Source organism: Cryptotermes secundus, unplaced genomic scaffold (genome assembly GCF_002891405.2).
Source record: "Cryptotermes secundus unplaced genomic scaffold, Csec_1.0 scaffold356, whole genome shotgun sequence".
Lineage (NCBI taxonomy): Eukaryota > Metazoa > Arthropoda > Insecta > Blattodea > Kalotermitidae > Cryptotermes > Cryptotermes secundus.
Window position 1 is genome coordinate 646,490 of NW_019739946.1, and position 16,209 is coordinate 662,698.

A 16,209-nucleotide genomic window follows, 5' to 3' on the forward strand; every position below is an offset into this window, starting at 1 on the left:
TAACAAATTCATGATGACTACACATCATTTGTCCTTGGTCCAATAAAATATATAATCAGGCCTCACACAGATAGCTCAAGGTTTCAGGACAACACACATAGGTCGTGGAAAAACCACTGTCAAATTCACACCTTGCCATTCCACACACACTGTAAAGCCGTATCATCCAGTTACATTTTAAAATGTTAAAATTCATAACAGAAACTGACATTATATATACTACTACACTTACAACAAGCAAGTCTCAACAATGTATAATTCACGCACACAGACCATTTATTAAATCTTAACTTTTGAGCCCCTTGCATGCTCAACAAATTCATCAATAGAGTAAAATGCATTACTTTGCAAATAATTTAATAAAACAAACCTAAATTGCTTTTTATAATTTTTTAAAACTGTGATATTTGATGGCAGAGTGTTAAATAGCTTGACGGCTGAATAATACACCCTTCTCTGATAGGATGATAAATGTGTTGAAGGTATGTGAAGGTGGTCATTCCTTCTGGTACCAATCACATATAAAGAGTTATTGGTTTGAAATGTTGCTCTCATCTTTACGGTAGAAGAGTAAGCCAAGCAAGAAACCAGTATGAAGCAGGCACCAAGCAGAGCTGAACTACATGGCATGATATCTGAGACGATAGCTACTGCTGTGTGAACCTCAAAACCAACCTCTGTCCAAAACGTTTCCTCAGTCTTGCTACATAAACATTTTTGCTGTTTAGCAGAAATTCACCATCTTTCATGGAACCCTGTGTTCACTACCATGTCCACAAAATCCTGCCACTTGATCCTACCCTTCTTCATGCTGCTTTCTTGTTTGGCTTGCTCTTTGACCTTGAAGATGGAGGTGACATGTTCCTCCAAAATATCACTTGACTTTTGCTGGACTACATGGCATTATATCCCAGAAGAGAGAACTGTTCGTAACTGCTCTGGGCACCTCAAATCTTACAAAGTTTTATCTTCTCATATTCAGTGAATTTTCATCGGATAAATAACCTGAATATTGTGTAAGAAATTCCTGACTTTACAGAAATACCTGAATCAGTATTCACATTTGTAAGATTTGAGTGGTACTTAGGAATAGTTCTATCTTCTGGGATATAACACTGTAGTCCGTTGAAAGTCAGCCAACATTTTAGAGGAACATACCGCCTCCATCTTCAGGGTTGAAGAATAAGCTGAACAAGAAACTAGCTTGAAAGGAAGGTAGAATCTGGTACTGTGTACCGCGCCCTTCGTCTTGCTCTCCTTCTGATTATTATAATGTTATTATTCTTACGAAGAGGAAGGGCACAGCGCAATCGTTACTGGCCCTATTGTTGGTTCCCATGCTCCCCTAGTTGGACATGGGGTATCCAAGCTCGGAGGAGGAAGCTACACTCAGTTCGTTGGCTTAGATAAGAACAAATACAATTTAATAAAAAAATATATAACAATACATAAATAACAAACGACACATTTGACCAAAAACTAATGCAAACTCATTCAGAACAAAACAATTTCCTGTCGGCACCACTTTTGTCGACACTAGACATATTAGGACGTTAAACACTCAGGCTATACAAACACAAGTCTAATTCTGAAGAAATACCAAACCAAATCTAATAACGCGCGTTGCAAGCGTTCAACAACGGCTTGCGACCGCGGGCAATCCTTACCGGCCAGCCAGATAGCACCAAAAGGGAATTTAGAACAAACCCAGCCGAAACCAATATTTTCCACAACAACCCTGCTGGCTAGTAACCGACCTTCCAAGTCAACTTGGTCTACACGACTGCACGGTACAAGTCTCCCCTTCACGAGAGGGTACATGGGACCACGTGACTGACGTCAGGATACTGCATAGTGGGGATGGAATCCGTTAAGGGAAACATGATGACATCATACGTGAGCGAGCTAAACCTTAGAACGGCTCAACTGAACACAGGACTCCATAAAATATGGTAAATTTCTTGAGAGCTGAAAGGCTATTAACTGTTCAAGAAGGGCTCTATTCAATGGAGTTACAGAATGTGTTGGTTGTCCTTCCATTCTTGCTGGTATATGTTACTCCACTGTCTCTCACAGAAGAGGCTATAACCAAAATGTTATCAGAATGTGCACATACCTGTCACATGTCAATTCTTCTCTTCCCATTAATTGGACTGATGAGTCTTTCTTATATTTAAGCCTGTGGTGATGATGGTGCCTTCGTGGATGCACTAACAGTTCAGTTCTGCTACTACTCCCATCCCCGACACCATTTTGTTTAGCTATCAATGGGCCTCTCTGCTTGATGTGCTGTTATTGACATTAATATTCAATTACTGGCTCAATTTTAAAAGTTTAAACAACCAACTACTCTAAATGCAACATTTATTTTCAAATTATTTTTATTTTCCTTCATCACTTGTATCTAATTAGGCTAAAGATGTACAATTTCAATTACAAACTAATTCTTAGCTCTTTAATAATGGTTTCTCATGTCCCAAGTATCAATCAATTGCACAGATTATAAAGTGCTGAATGGAAGAGAGATTGTGAATGATGTGGTAGTGGTTGCAACCAATTTTAAGGCACTATTCCAACATTTGCCTGAAAGACTAACAGAGAACAAAAAAACACAACCCAACACAATCTATGCATAAGTAATCTATACATTAAAAGTTTACAACATGTTTCAGCCTCTTGGCCTTCATCAGGTGTTCTACATATATCTTTAACTTATGTTCTTTTCCATACATTGGTCAATGTTTATATGAGGTTGTACTGTCAGACGTATTAGTGCAATGCTTTGTACATTTCTTAGTTACAGTATCGAAAAATTAAATATTAAATGCAATATGTTACATGATATTTCTTATTAGTTGAAATGCTTTAATTACAATCAGTGAATATAATATTGTTTCTGTGACATGTTGTAGTGCAGACTGCTGTCATGCTTTATTATTGTGGGTTCTTGCTGGAGTTATTTTTGATGTGGTTTGAAATATGAATTGTATTATTAGTGTGTGTGCATATTATGGGGCACATATTGGGGTTGGTGTTAAGTCATAAACAACAGAGACTATTTATACTTTGAGAATTTTGGAGTGTAACATTTTTGTGCAATAATATTTACTAAAGAATCTTATTTCAGGAATAAAGTAATTTTGGAATGCCTACTTGTCATGTGTAAAGCCTAGTCTGAGTACAGAAATGACAAATTTTACACATTTGCTGGAAGGACTAGGAAGACATTTTTGATCTAAGGATCTAAGGACCATATGAATGTCCATATATGCTGTACCTTCCTAAGGAGTCTCTGCTGTGTTTCCGTTTCAATTTCACCTGCTGTACCATCAGAAGTTGATTGGATATTGAATGATTCAGGCTTCTCTGACTGTGAAGTAAATCTGCTTTCACTAGTTTCAACCAGAAACATTGGCAGTGATGGAACTGTAGTGAATATTGGTGGAGGCATCACTAACTGCTTAATATCATCCTGTAATAAATTTTATAAAAAATTAAATTAAATGTTCCACATTTTTATGTTAAATTTATCACGAAAGTGCCTAAGCTTGATGATGCACTTTATACTATTAAAATATCCTCAGACAGTCCAGTTGTGGATTCTTTCAGGTCAAAAGAATACGTACAAATTTTGATGTTTCAGCTGGAACCGTCAGGAAAAGCTAATTTAGAAATTATCAAAACCATCAACACATTGAAGAAAGCAGTCTTCTGGGATGTTGCGCCATGTAGATATTGTGTTATCCGATGTTTCGGAGGAACATATCGCCTCCATCTTCATGGTGGAAGACAAGAAGAAATCCGCGAGCCTGCTCACGCTGGTTCATTCGCAGATTTCTTGTCTTCTACCTTGAAGATGGAGGCGATGTTCCTCCAAAACATCCGTTAACACAATATCTACATCGCGCCACATCCCACAAGACTGCTTTCTTCAGAGTGACCGCCGTGAAAACCTCAAATCTTACATCAACACATTGTTATGACTTAAACACAGGATCTGGATTGTTTATTGGACTTCCTGAATGCTTATTATATGAGTACATAAGAAATGTTAGGTGTGTAACCATTTTGAATGTAAGCATTTTCACTGTTCAAGAACTAGAAACAAGTCTATATGGCAAATAATATTCTTCACTGTAGTTTAATGTCCAAATGAAGAAAATTAATTCATAGGAGATTTTCCATGTGTACATGGTTAAGGAAAGTTGTTCCTATAACATTATATTATGAAGATGTACTGGGAAGAAGAGGTAAAGCTCCACACACATTCTTAATCTTGGAATTAAATGGAGATGAGCAGTCAGATTCATGCTCCAGCCACTGTAACCCTGGGGAGAGTTCCTGATATCCACAAGAGAGAAGGATGGGTGGACAACAGATGGTTTGGCAAAGAAAATATGTACAAGCCACATACGAATATGATGAGAACAGAAGAAGTTCACTGCCACGCTCACAAAAAGCCTACCATTGAGCTGTGAGACATATCAATTCACTTCACATGTTCACTACTTTGAAGTTCCATTTTAATATTTTCATGACTAAGATTTACTAATATAAAATCTGTATTTGTTTCTTCTGTGCATGTCAAATGCCCTGTTCATGTCATACTTCTTGATTTCATCACACAATTAAGAGATTTCGAGCAAACATTATAAACCTTATCATTAATTTATTAATGCCTCTGGTCCTTCATCTTCTTACGTTCAGATTTCCTCCTCAGCATTTCGTTCATACTGATCTGTGTCTACGAAACATCCTCAGTCTCTTTATTTGCTTAAAATGAGAGGGTACGATTCACACCCACATAAAACATGAGGGCACCAGTTTGAATGAAATGGAAATTTCATCACATCTTCTAATTTAATAATTCCTGGACATTTACATATATAGTCATTTTTGTTCTGCACATTTACAGCTAAGACTTAGACCGTTACACTTTGAAACAATTAATGTACTGCACTACAAGGGTGTACGAGAGCAAAACAAAGGGTAATATTTCCATTGGTCAAATACGTTTTCAGTGCATTTTTTGGCGAATACAATAAAACAGTATATTGACACACCATTCATTTTGAACCTGTGGTTTTTGTCGATATTCTTAACATAGTCATTTGACAAGCCAAACTAATAATGAGATAAGTTTCACAGACGCGTAACAAATCTAGCGGAGGTTATGTTAGGTTACACTACGATTTGTAAACAACAGTTCGCATGTCGTTTCGCTTAGATATATCGAAAATGATATCACCGGTAAAAGAAAAGTTAGATTTTACACAGTGGGTGCCAACTGGTGCACGAATGGGGGAGACGAGGAATGCGTATACGATATTGGTGGGAAAGCCAGAAGGAAGGCGACCACTTGGAAGACCAAGACGTAGGTGGGTGGACAATATTAAAATGGATCTTAGAGAGATAGGATTGGATGTTATAGATTGGATTGATCTGGCTCAGGATAGGGACCAGTGGAGGGCTCTTGTGAACACGGTAATGAACTTTCGGGTTCCATAAAATGCTGGAAAATTCTTGAGTGGCTGCACAATTGGCGGGTTCTCAAGAAGGGCTCAGCTCCATAAGTAAGTTCAATATCACCTCACCCATATCCTTTGGGTTGGATTTGAGTGAAGTGTTATTAAACTTTGTCCACAAACCTTTCCAAAAATAAAAAAATAAAAAATAACAATGGAATAAGAGCCCCTGCAGCTCTGGAGTACAAGAGATAAGGTTGCAATTTATTTTTCCGGAGAAAGATTCTCACTAGTGCCTGGAAAGTCATAACCTTTCTTTCACATGAAACACCTCTTTAACCAAAGGCACTGAACATTGTGAATTGTAACATACATGGAATAATTGTATTTAGGAAAGCTGAAGGTGGGGAAACTTGAAAGAAAATTCTGTTTCCATCAGAGATACATATATTAAAGCCCATAATTTCCTCATAACTTACACTTGAAAGCCATACAAAACACAGTTTTTCGGTTACATGAAGTATTATAAATCATGTATTGCAAGCAACAATACCCATGTTCCCATTTATTATTATTTTCATTAGAATGATGGAATTCGAGAACGTGAACTACACTCTTGTCAACAAGATTAAGACTGCATTTAATGATAGAAAATCTGATATATTCAGTACTGGGCAGAATAATATGGCGGAAATAATAACATATCTTAAAGAAATATAATGAATACTGAAAATTTGGTATCTATTCATATTGCAGTTCAGTAATGGAAAGGATTATATGGAATAAGTAACACATCTTACAAGAATGTAATGACTACTTGTAACGACACCATGCAGGAACCTCAGCAATATTTTTCATTTACATTTTTAATTACAATGTACTACATGTAAACGAACTGTATTACTGTTAACACAAGATGATACAGAATTGACCCCAGCACCAGCAGATGCCAAGGACGACATATGGTCTTTCAGAGGGACAAGCAAGCTGCAGGTCAATTGAAACCCCCAGAATGGAGCAGGAAGTATCCCGCTGTGTTTTCTGGGAATTTCAATGCCTAACTTCGATGGTGCGAGTCTTTGAAAATTTGAGACGTGACAGATACGAGTCGCAATAATTTTCGGAGGGGCGTACAGAGCGATAATTAGCGTACCTTCATTTATTTGAGAGCTGTCAGAGGGACCGTCTTGTACTTAGGCCAAAATTTACATGGTGCTTGTTAGGGATTGGCTGAATGTAAATCAGAGAAACACCCAAATTTTAGGTTTAGCCAATCAGCAAAATTTCAGAAGAGAGGAAACCAGGCGTTCCTGGAACCATCAGGACTTCTGCATCTCCAGAGCAGTCAGTCATCAAAAGGAAGTAACAGGAGTGAGTCATCAAAAGGGAATAGCGGGAGTGAGTCGCAAAAAGGGAATAACAGGAGTCAGTCGGCTTAGGGAGTAACAGGAGTTAGTAGTAACCTCCCGGACGTTAAATTGGTATTTGCGAAGTCCGGTACACAAATTAAAAAGTGTAATAGGTAGTCCTCGTTCACATCTGCAAATAAAGAGCAACAGTGTTGAGTGGAGTGTGTGTTTCATGTGTTTTCTATCTCCTTGTGTGAGCAAGGCCCAGAAGTCGCCCTGAGACAGAATCTCGTCCTACCGTCTGAGCAGTCGGAACCCCAAACGCCCACCTATCCATATCCCCCCCCTTTGTTTTCCCCGTTCCAAATTCGTGGTTTGACCCAAGTCCACTGGCACCCATACAAATTCAAATTCAGAGTAATCCCACACCCTACCCTGAACCAGACGACAACAAGGAGGGGGCGGATAAAAATGGAGACCAACTTAAGGGTACTAAGAGGACAGTTATGAGTGGCGAGTTATAAGTGCCGACCAACTTGTGGGGCTAGAAGTCTCACTACATGGGTCAGTTATATACTGAAAATCTGGTATCTATTCATATTTCACTTCAGTAATGTAAAGATTTATATGACAAAAGTAACATATCATACAAAGAAAGGTAATGAATACTGAAAATCTAGTATCTATTCATATTCCAGTTCAATTATGGAAAGGTTTATATGGCAAAAGTAACATATCTTACAAAAAATGTAATGAATACTGAAAATCTGGTATCTATTCATCTCCCAGTTCAGTATTGGATACGTTTATATAGCAAAAACTAATGATATGTCTTAAAGAAATGCAATTACTATTGAAAATCTTATGTTCATGTTCACTATTTCAGTACAGGTAGGATTATATGGCACAAGTAAGAGAAGGAATACACCTCTAACACCAAAGTGAATAACAATGTAACAAAATTGAAACAGGTAAAGAAATTACATAAATAGTCCTGCCCACATTCAATCCTGATACTGTTTCTGCTTCTCAGAGTTTCAAACTGTGGTGGATAACATAACTTGAACTTTGCAAGTCAATTATAAAGTAATGCCTCTTCACAAACAATTTCCCACACAATTTTCCATTGAAATTTAATTACTTAAAGATAACAACAGTAAAGAACCAAAGGTATGTCAGTCACAGGAGAGGAATACAAAAGGTATTTTGGTAGGATAATTGGAAGGATATGTTGGGGATACAAATAGAAAAATTAGATGGATGTTGGGAGAAATGGAGCCAAGGGGGCGTGGTGTGGACAGGATTATTTTATTATTTATTATTTTTATTGGAGTGAGAGACCATTTGGTACTTTGGCTAGTTGTAGCTTATTGCACCAATCCTAGATGATGGGTGATTGTAGAGCAGTTGGTGGAACGAAGATTGACGGGAAATCGAAGTACTTTGAGAAAATCTGTCCAAGTGCCACATTGTGTCCACCACAAATCCCACATGATGAGGCCCGGGAAGCTAGCGCAGGAGTCGTGTAGTTGAGAATAAGGGGCAATGAGTTCTGTGAGAACAATGCAGTGAGGTCGCGGGTTTCATGAAATGGTAATTTCTTCGGGCACTGAGCAGCTGTTTGCAGGGAGTCAGAACAATGAACTTGGTCCTGATGTATGCCATCAATGTAGAATTCGGTACCTGTAGGCAATAATGAATTTCATGGCCGTAAATGTACAGGTAGGTGGCTATAAGACGCACTGGAGATTTATCTGTTGGTAATACTAATATACGCATGTTGTTTCTGTTGTATATGTTGGTAATACTTATATACGCATGTCGTACAATCTAACCCATCTAACCCGATCTAACCACATGGCTCAGTTCCAGGCAGTGATGTGGAAGGGTGGTTTTTCGTATGCGCACGTGCACGCTAGTGCGTATACCAGATGATATTACTGGATGTAAAAGTGGAAGTGTGTCGATCAAGAAAAAATAAAAGAAAGGTTTCACAACAGGTTATGGGCCCAGGACGCTAGCACTGCGCGTAGTATATAATTAACTGAAGAGTTGTGGATATTTTTGAGTATTATCAAAGATGTCGAATCCAGCTGCAACCTTGCCACCGATTGAAAAGCTGGACGGTCGTTTAAATTATTCTGATTGGAAATTCGGAATTGAGGTTAGAACAGTTTGAAAACTTGACTGAGTATACTCATGCTTTTGTGGACATTGCTGATAAGCTGCGGTCAATGAAGAAACCTCTTGATGACGAATTCGTAGCAGCAATGATGTTGGCAAATTTGCCTGATAGGTTTGAACCAATGAGACAAACCTATGATAATTGTGGTATAACAATTTCTACTGACTTGATTTCCAGAAAATTGCAAGAGTATGATGACACGAACTCATATAGTAAAGATGTGGCTCTTCTGTCTCATGGAAAGAACAGTTTTCCAAGAAAACCTAAGTGTTGGTTGTGTGGTGAAATTGGCCATGTACGGATGGACTGCCCCAAGAAAGTGCAGAATTCCTCGAAACAGGGAACTAAGAAGAGTTTTTCAAAGCAAGAAGACAAGATGTCAGCTAAGAAAGAGAAGACATCTCGTCGCGAGAATTCCTACTTCGCAGCACGGACATTGGAGACCAATGATGATTCTAGTTGGTATGTCGACTCAGGGGCTACTTCTCATTTGACATCTCGACAGGATTGGTTTAAGAAAGAGAAGGAGATGACTGGAGTAGAAGTGTTCACTACGGGAACAAATAAATTAGAATGTCTAGGATCTGGCTCTGTTCGGGTAAAGTTTAAGAATGATGACTCTATTTCAAATATTAGTAGTGTACTGTATGTTCCAGAAGCCAGAACAAACTTGTTGTCAGTGAGTAAATTGGTTGATAAAGGACATGTTGTTGTGTTTGAGGAATCTGGTTGTAGGATTTATAGTAAACATAATATGTCTATTAAAGGTAATGTTCTAGGTACTGCATCTAAGGTTGGGAATCTGTTCAAAATGGACGTGGAGGATATGGAATGGGTCAACCTGGCAAAAACTGATAAAGATGAAAATTATCAGCTCTGGCACAAGAGGTTAGGTCATATTAATCCAACCAGTATGAAGATAGCTAAAAATGGAGTATGTGAAGGTATTTGTTTTAATGACACTGTACCGGATACATGTATATCTTGTATAAAAGGCAAGTTTGCAAAGAAACCATTTAGGGCACGTAAGAGTAAAGCAAAAGGATTACTGGACGTAATCCACTCAGATTTATGTGGACCTATGGAAGTTGAGTCCTGGAATGGAGCTAAGTATATTCTTACCTTTACTGATGAATTCTCTAGAAAGGTTTTTGTATATTTCATAAAGTCTAAGAGTGAAGTGTTTACTGTTTTTTGTAATTTCAAGGCTCTTGTTGAGAATCAAGTTGGGAAGGCTATTAAAACCCTATGAACTGATAATGGTGGGGAATATATTTCTAAACATTTCTCTGATTATCTTGAGCAAAATGGGATAGAGCATCATGTGACAGTACCTTATAATCCTCAACAAAATGGATTAGCCGAAAGGGTTAATCGTAGTCTTTGTGAGATGGCCAGATGTCTGATGAGTGAAGCAAAGTGTAATAAGCGAATGTGGGCAGAAGCCATCAATACGGCAACTTACATTAAAAATAGGGTTCCACACAAAGCTTTGATAAATAAGACGCCACAGGAATGCTGGTCTGGGGAAAAGACTAATGTATCCCATTTTAAAGTATTTGGATGTGTGGCATACATGCATGTACCAAAGGAAAATAGGCTTAAATGGGATTCTAAATCGAAGGGGATGTGTTTTGTAGGATACTGTGAGAAGTCTGGAAACTACAGACTGATTGATCTGTCCAACCCTAAATCGGTAACATTTGCACGAGATGTCATTTTCTTGGAAAATGTAAGGGCTAGTGTAGATGAAGAGAATGTAAATGCATCTACTGATTTCATCAAGCCTAGCTATTTTGGGTCTGAGATCTCTGATAGTGGGGATCAACCTGATGCAGAAAAAGTATTAGATGACTCTACTGTAAATCTGAATGAGAGTGATCATACTCCGGTTGCATCTGTATTAAGTGATGCTGAAACTGATGATGTACTTGCAGTTCCTGTACAACAGGTTGAGAATGAACCAGGTACAATGATGAGGGTTAGACGCCCACCATTGTGGTTGCAGGATTATGAAACTAATTTCATGACTGTTGAAAGTTTTGTTGACAACTGTCCAGATTCATATTCAAGTGCTGTTAGAGGACCTGATAAAAATAATTGGAAAAGGGCAATGAAAGAGGAGTATGATGCACTCATTCAGAATAATACATGGAATCTAGTAGAGCTGCCCAAAGGTAAGAAAGCTATCTCATGTAAGTGGGTGTATGTAGTTAAAAAGGACTTACAGAGTGATCCCAAATACAAGGCACGCTTAGTTGCTAGAGGTTTTTCTCAAATTGATGGGATTGACTATAATGAGACTTATTCACCAGTTGTTGGAAGATCTGTAATAAGATTTTTGTTAGCCTTGACTGTTGAGTTAAATTTGAAGATGTATAGTCTTGATATTTGCACAGCCTTCTTGAATGGAGAATTAGAAGAAGAAATATACATGACTCAGCCTGAGGGTTTTACTGTTGAAGGATTGGAAAATAAAGTTTGTCTATTAAACAAAGCTTTGTATGGATTGAAGCAAGCTTCACGTACATGGAATACTACTATTACTAAAGAGTTGGTAACTCTTGGTTATGAAGTTTCTGTTAATGAGCCATGTATGTTTTACAGAAAGATGGATGATTCATTTACTGTTTTAGCATTATATGTTGATGATTTCTTAATTGTAACCAATGATATCTCTGAAAAAGAAAGACTTGTAAAGAAACTAGGATCTAAGTTCAGATTAAAAGATCTTGGAGAAACTAAGTACTTGTTAGGTATGAGAATTAGGAAAAGGAATGGAAGTATTTATGTAGATCAAGAGGAATACATATGCAAGATACTGGAAAAGTTTGCCATGATAAACTGTAAAAATGTATCTACACCTCTTCCTGCTGGTTGTAAGCTAGACAGAAACAATTCTGATAAGTTAAGTGAGATTTTCTCTTATCAAAGTTTGGTTGGCTGCCTCAATTACTTAGCTCTTATAGCAAGACCTGACATTGCTTTTGCAGCCAGTTTCCTAGGTCAATACAATTCTTGTGCCACGGCTGAACATTGGAAATGTGCCAAGCATGTATTGCGTTATCTAAGAAAAACTAAGGACCTGTGTTTGGTGTATTCTAAGACAGGAAAATCCATTGTTGGGTACTCTGACTCAGATTATGCTAATGGAGAAGATAGGAAGTCTTACTCGGGAAACATTTTTGAATTAGCAAATGGACCTATTTCTTGGGAGGCAAAGAAGCAGAAAAGTGTTGCACTTTCTACTACTGAGTCTGAATATATTGCTCTAAGTGAAGCTTGTAAGGAGGGTTGTTTTCTCAGAAAAATGTTGATGGAACTATTAAATGATGACTCTCCAATTTTGATGAATGTTGACAATCAAAGTTGTATCAAGTTAGCCTCAAATCCAGTATTTCATTCCAGATGTAAACACATCGATGTACGATATCATTATGTAAGAGAGGTAGTACAGAATGGATTGATTGATCTGGAATATGTGCCTACAGAAATTATGAAGGCCGATATAATGACGAAGAGTTTACCTAAGGTGAAGCATGAATATTTGCTAGATGCATTGGGCATGAAACCTTTTGATTGTATAAATTGAATTTATATGACCATGTGATTGTACCATAATATTTTGGTTATTATTATTAATTAGAGTTATTTAATTTACATGCTATGATTATGGGGGAATGTTGGTAATAGTAATATATGCATGTTGTTTCTGTTGTATATGTTGGTAATACTTATATACGCATGTCGTACAATCTAACCACATGGCTGTACCAGTACTGTTCCAGGCAGTGTGGTGGTAAGTTGGTTTTTCGTATGCGCACGTGCACGCTAGTGCGTATACCAGATGATATTACTGGATGTAAAAGTGGAAGTGTGTCGATCAAGAAAAAATAAAAGAAAGGTTTCACAACATTATCTGCGGCCAGGGACCATACAACAGTGCATATAAGTTCAAGTTAAAATTTCCGTTAGTATAATCAAGCCTGTTAGCACATTTTTGCCGAGAGAAAATTCAGAGTTTCAGTTGAAGGCAAAACGTTTGTGCCAAGAGAAAAGAAGTGCCACGCACTGTACAGCATATGTATAAATGAACCTCCCCTCCCCCTCAAAATACTAGTGTATATCTAGGTGTTTGCTGCTGGCACCTATGTATATTCGACTGAGAGCAAAGAAGGGTATGTTCTCTGAATGCTGCAGCGAGGTCTGGATGCGATTGAGACGCAATGTGATCGCTGTAACAAAAGAAATGAAATTTTATGTCAAGAGAGTTAGATCGGTTGAGTGTCATCTCATATTGAAAGGACGAAGAACCCCCTTCGTGAGTCATGTGCAACATCTATATATTTTTTGGGAAGGGGATTAGATTCAGAAATGATCGAAGCCAATGCCTTCACAACATTTATTAGAGCATGCCCCTCATTGGAAAGTGAGCGATTAAGCCCTAAGATGAAATGTACCGTCCACAGAGCATTATTTATGTCTGCAATGTCGTATGCTTGCATTGGGATTTGAGGCAAATATCCATGTTTCGAAAGGGCAGCACTTAGAAATCAAGGTTCTCCGCAACAACACCAATATTCCAAGGCGTAGAGCGGTCAGCAATCAGAAGAGACAGAAGATCGTAAAAATGCAAATGTTCGGAATAGTGGATAAGGCGAAGCCCGACAGAACACGAGGCTTAAATTCTGCGGCGGTGAAGCTTAAACTGTGTATGATCGTTGAAGTGACTAAATTGCCGGTCTAGCGTGAGCTAATGAAAATAAAGCAGAATCTGTTGTGGACTGACAGGGGGCTTATAAATATTACCAATAAAGCCATGTGCAATATATATGTATAGTTGTAAAGGTCGTGACATGTAGTTTAGAGGAGGAAGGATGAAATATAGAAAGTAAATGACTGTGAGAAGTGAGAAGGGATAGGCCCGTCTTGTCATCAGAAAGGATTCGTATTAGAGACCAAACAGTGAAGCTTACTTCAAGACTAAGATCTGGTCATGAGCGTCTGAATGGGCTCTAAATTATGAGAAAGCAACTGGCCTACCGTCAGTCGTAAAATGACTTTGAAACGAAGCAAGAAGGAAAGAGGAATCTTGTAGAAACGAAGCGGTGGGATATGTGGAAGATGAAGGCGAATAGTTGTCATAACCATGGTGGGCCTTTGGTAAGGCATTGGTTTATGGTTTAGAAGTTACGTGATTGGAAGACATAATTATTTTTGTGAAAAAATATAAGAAATCTGTGCATGTAGGAAGCAAGCCGTACTATATGAGGAAGGTGAAGGTAACAAATTTGTATAGATCTGGTGGTACATTGGTGAGACATTTGCGTAGTATTGGGAGACTGCTGTATCTTTTGTCAATAGAAATGGAAAAGTCAATAAATAAATATGATTTTTCTGCAGCTACAAAATAGAATATTAGGAGGATAGCAGAAGTTAGTGTAACAGATGTTATGGTGGTCTAGAGGAAAGGCGCTGATGTAGTAAAGCAAAGGTCGGTGATTCGTAACCACCAGGATTAATGTAATGAGTAGGGCCCGGATTTTTATGACCTAAAAACTATAAATATATGCATGCACTTATGACCCAAAATTATGTCAAATATGACCTAAAAAGTGTAAAATATGACCTTAAATATTAAATGGGACATAAAATTTCACAATTTTAATTACAACTTTTACTAGAGTTTAAGAATAAAGATGATGAATATATGATAGTAGGTCCTACTTACCAAATTAGCCCTATTATGTCTCTGAAGGAAAGAAAACTGATGGAATTTCAACATTTCGTACTGGATTAAACCATTCATTTTCTTTTTAATAGTGATATTTGCGTTCATATTTTAGACAAACACTGGTGCACATGGTATGAACACTAACTTAACTCTGTGTTGTGGCCCAATTTTGAGATTGGAAATTTAAGGCATTGCCTTAAATGTTTCGAGACTTGCGAAAAGTGTTTTACAGCCATTACATTAGTATGTCAACACCTGGACAGGCAACTAGGTTAAGAATGTTGATGATCAGCATTTATGCATAATCACATAAGTAAGAAGCTCCGCTAACTCGGCCACTGGAGTATTATATTATCAAATACGCAGCGATGAAGTACCACGGGCCCACCCACAACCGTAGGGGTAGCCAATGGAAACCTTCCACCCCGAAATTGAGGACGAAAGGAGGAGTTAACCTCCCTCTTTCGTCAACCGCCGATTCAGCAAGTTAATGATATAAATTGCCGAATTTAGGAGACTTAGGGATCAGATCTAAAATCGTTATAACCAGTTGTCAGCTGGACTAGTCAAGATGGGCCTTACGAGCGGTGGAAGTTGGCCTGCTTCTCTTATTCCAAGTAAGTCACGTTTACTCATATAAGCCATGTTGTTAAATAGTATTGTTGATAAAAGTGTGTGGAAAATATTGAAAGCAAACTCCAGTGTGCCCGGTGAGCCCTTAGGGGAGAATACTAGAAATCATGTAACATGTAATTGCCTAGGATGCTAGTCCGGCAATATGGCTGTGTTATAGTGTATGTGTCAAGATTACTGGTAGTGTGTAGTGATAAATATAGTATGTGGGTTTTTAATATGTATAACTTTACGGGCAGATTATTTTAGGGGAGAACATGAGGAAGAGTAGCAGGAGGTAAAGACACTATGCAGACCCGACTGTGGGTCAGTCTTGTTAATATTGTAAACAATGTAAATAAGAGTGTAAATAGACAGGGTAGTTAGAGTAGGATGTACCGGGATTGTGATTCACTCCTCCATAATCACCTTTCCACGACCGATCCCGTGGATCCTACCAATATGAAAGGCAACAGCAGCCGAATGCAACCACAGTTAAGGGGAGGTACTAGGAATAGACAGGGATAGGCACCTGCCACGCAGGCAGTGCTTAGTAGCCCTTATATCAATGCCCCCTTAAGACGTAATAAGGGTAACAGTGGCGGGTGACCTCCACCCAACCCCCGCCATTAAGACATAATTGGCGACAGTGGTGAGATATCCTGTCCACCCGTCATAGAGGATAATATGGGGTAGTTCCCACCATAGAGATGACATACGATAGATAGAGGTGGGTCAGACCCGGCACGCCCGCTCTACGCCAATAATAAGAGGTGACAAGGATGACAGGGCCAGCCAACAGAGAATGCTCGACTGCTGCACTACCGGCCCTTAGTACTTTCATCACCTCTCTTAGGACATAAA

At 38.3% G+C, this 16,209-nt stretch overlaps 1 protein-coding gene across 6 annotated transcripts in view; it reads right to left on the bottom strand.

Annotated features, from left to right (window-relative positions):
- Window positions 1-5,217, bottom strand: part of LOC111872090 (centrosomal protein of 89 kDa) — a 46,454-nt gene extending 41,237 nt beyond the window's left edge. For 4 of the 6 annotated variants that reach the window (XR_004513863.1, XR_004513865.1, XR_004513864.1 and 1 more), the window contains exons 1-3: window positions 4,466-4,689; window positions 3,278-3,472; window positions 2,117-2,289 (exon numbers count right to left, since the gene is read on the bottom strand). Coding sequence is in view for 3 of the 6 variants with exons in the window: in XM_033754524.1 (XP_033610415.1) it covers window positions 2,117-2,289; window positions 3,278-3,472; window positions 4,466-4,483 (386 nt within the window). In the remaining 3 variants the exon portion in view is untranslated. The other 2 variants (XM_023865639.2, XM_023865641.2) reach the window with 2 other exon arrangements.
- Window positions 5,218-16,209: the final 10,992 nt, after the last annotated feature.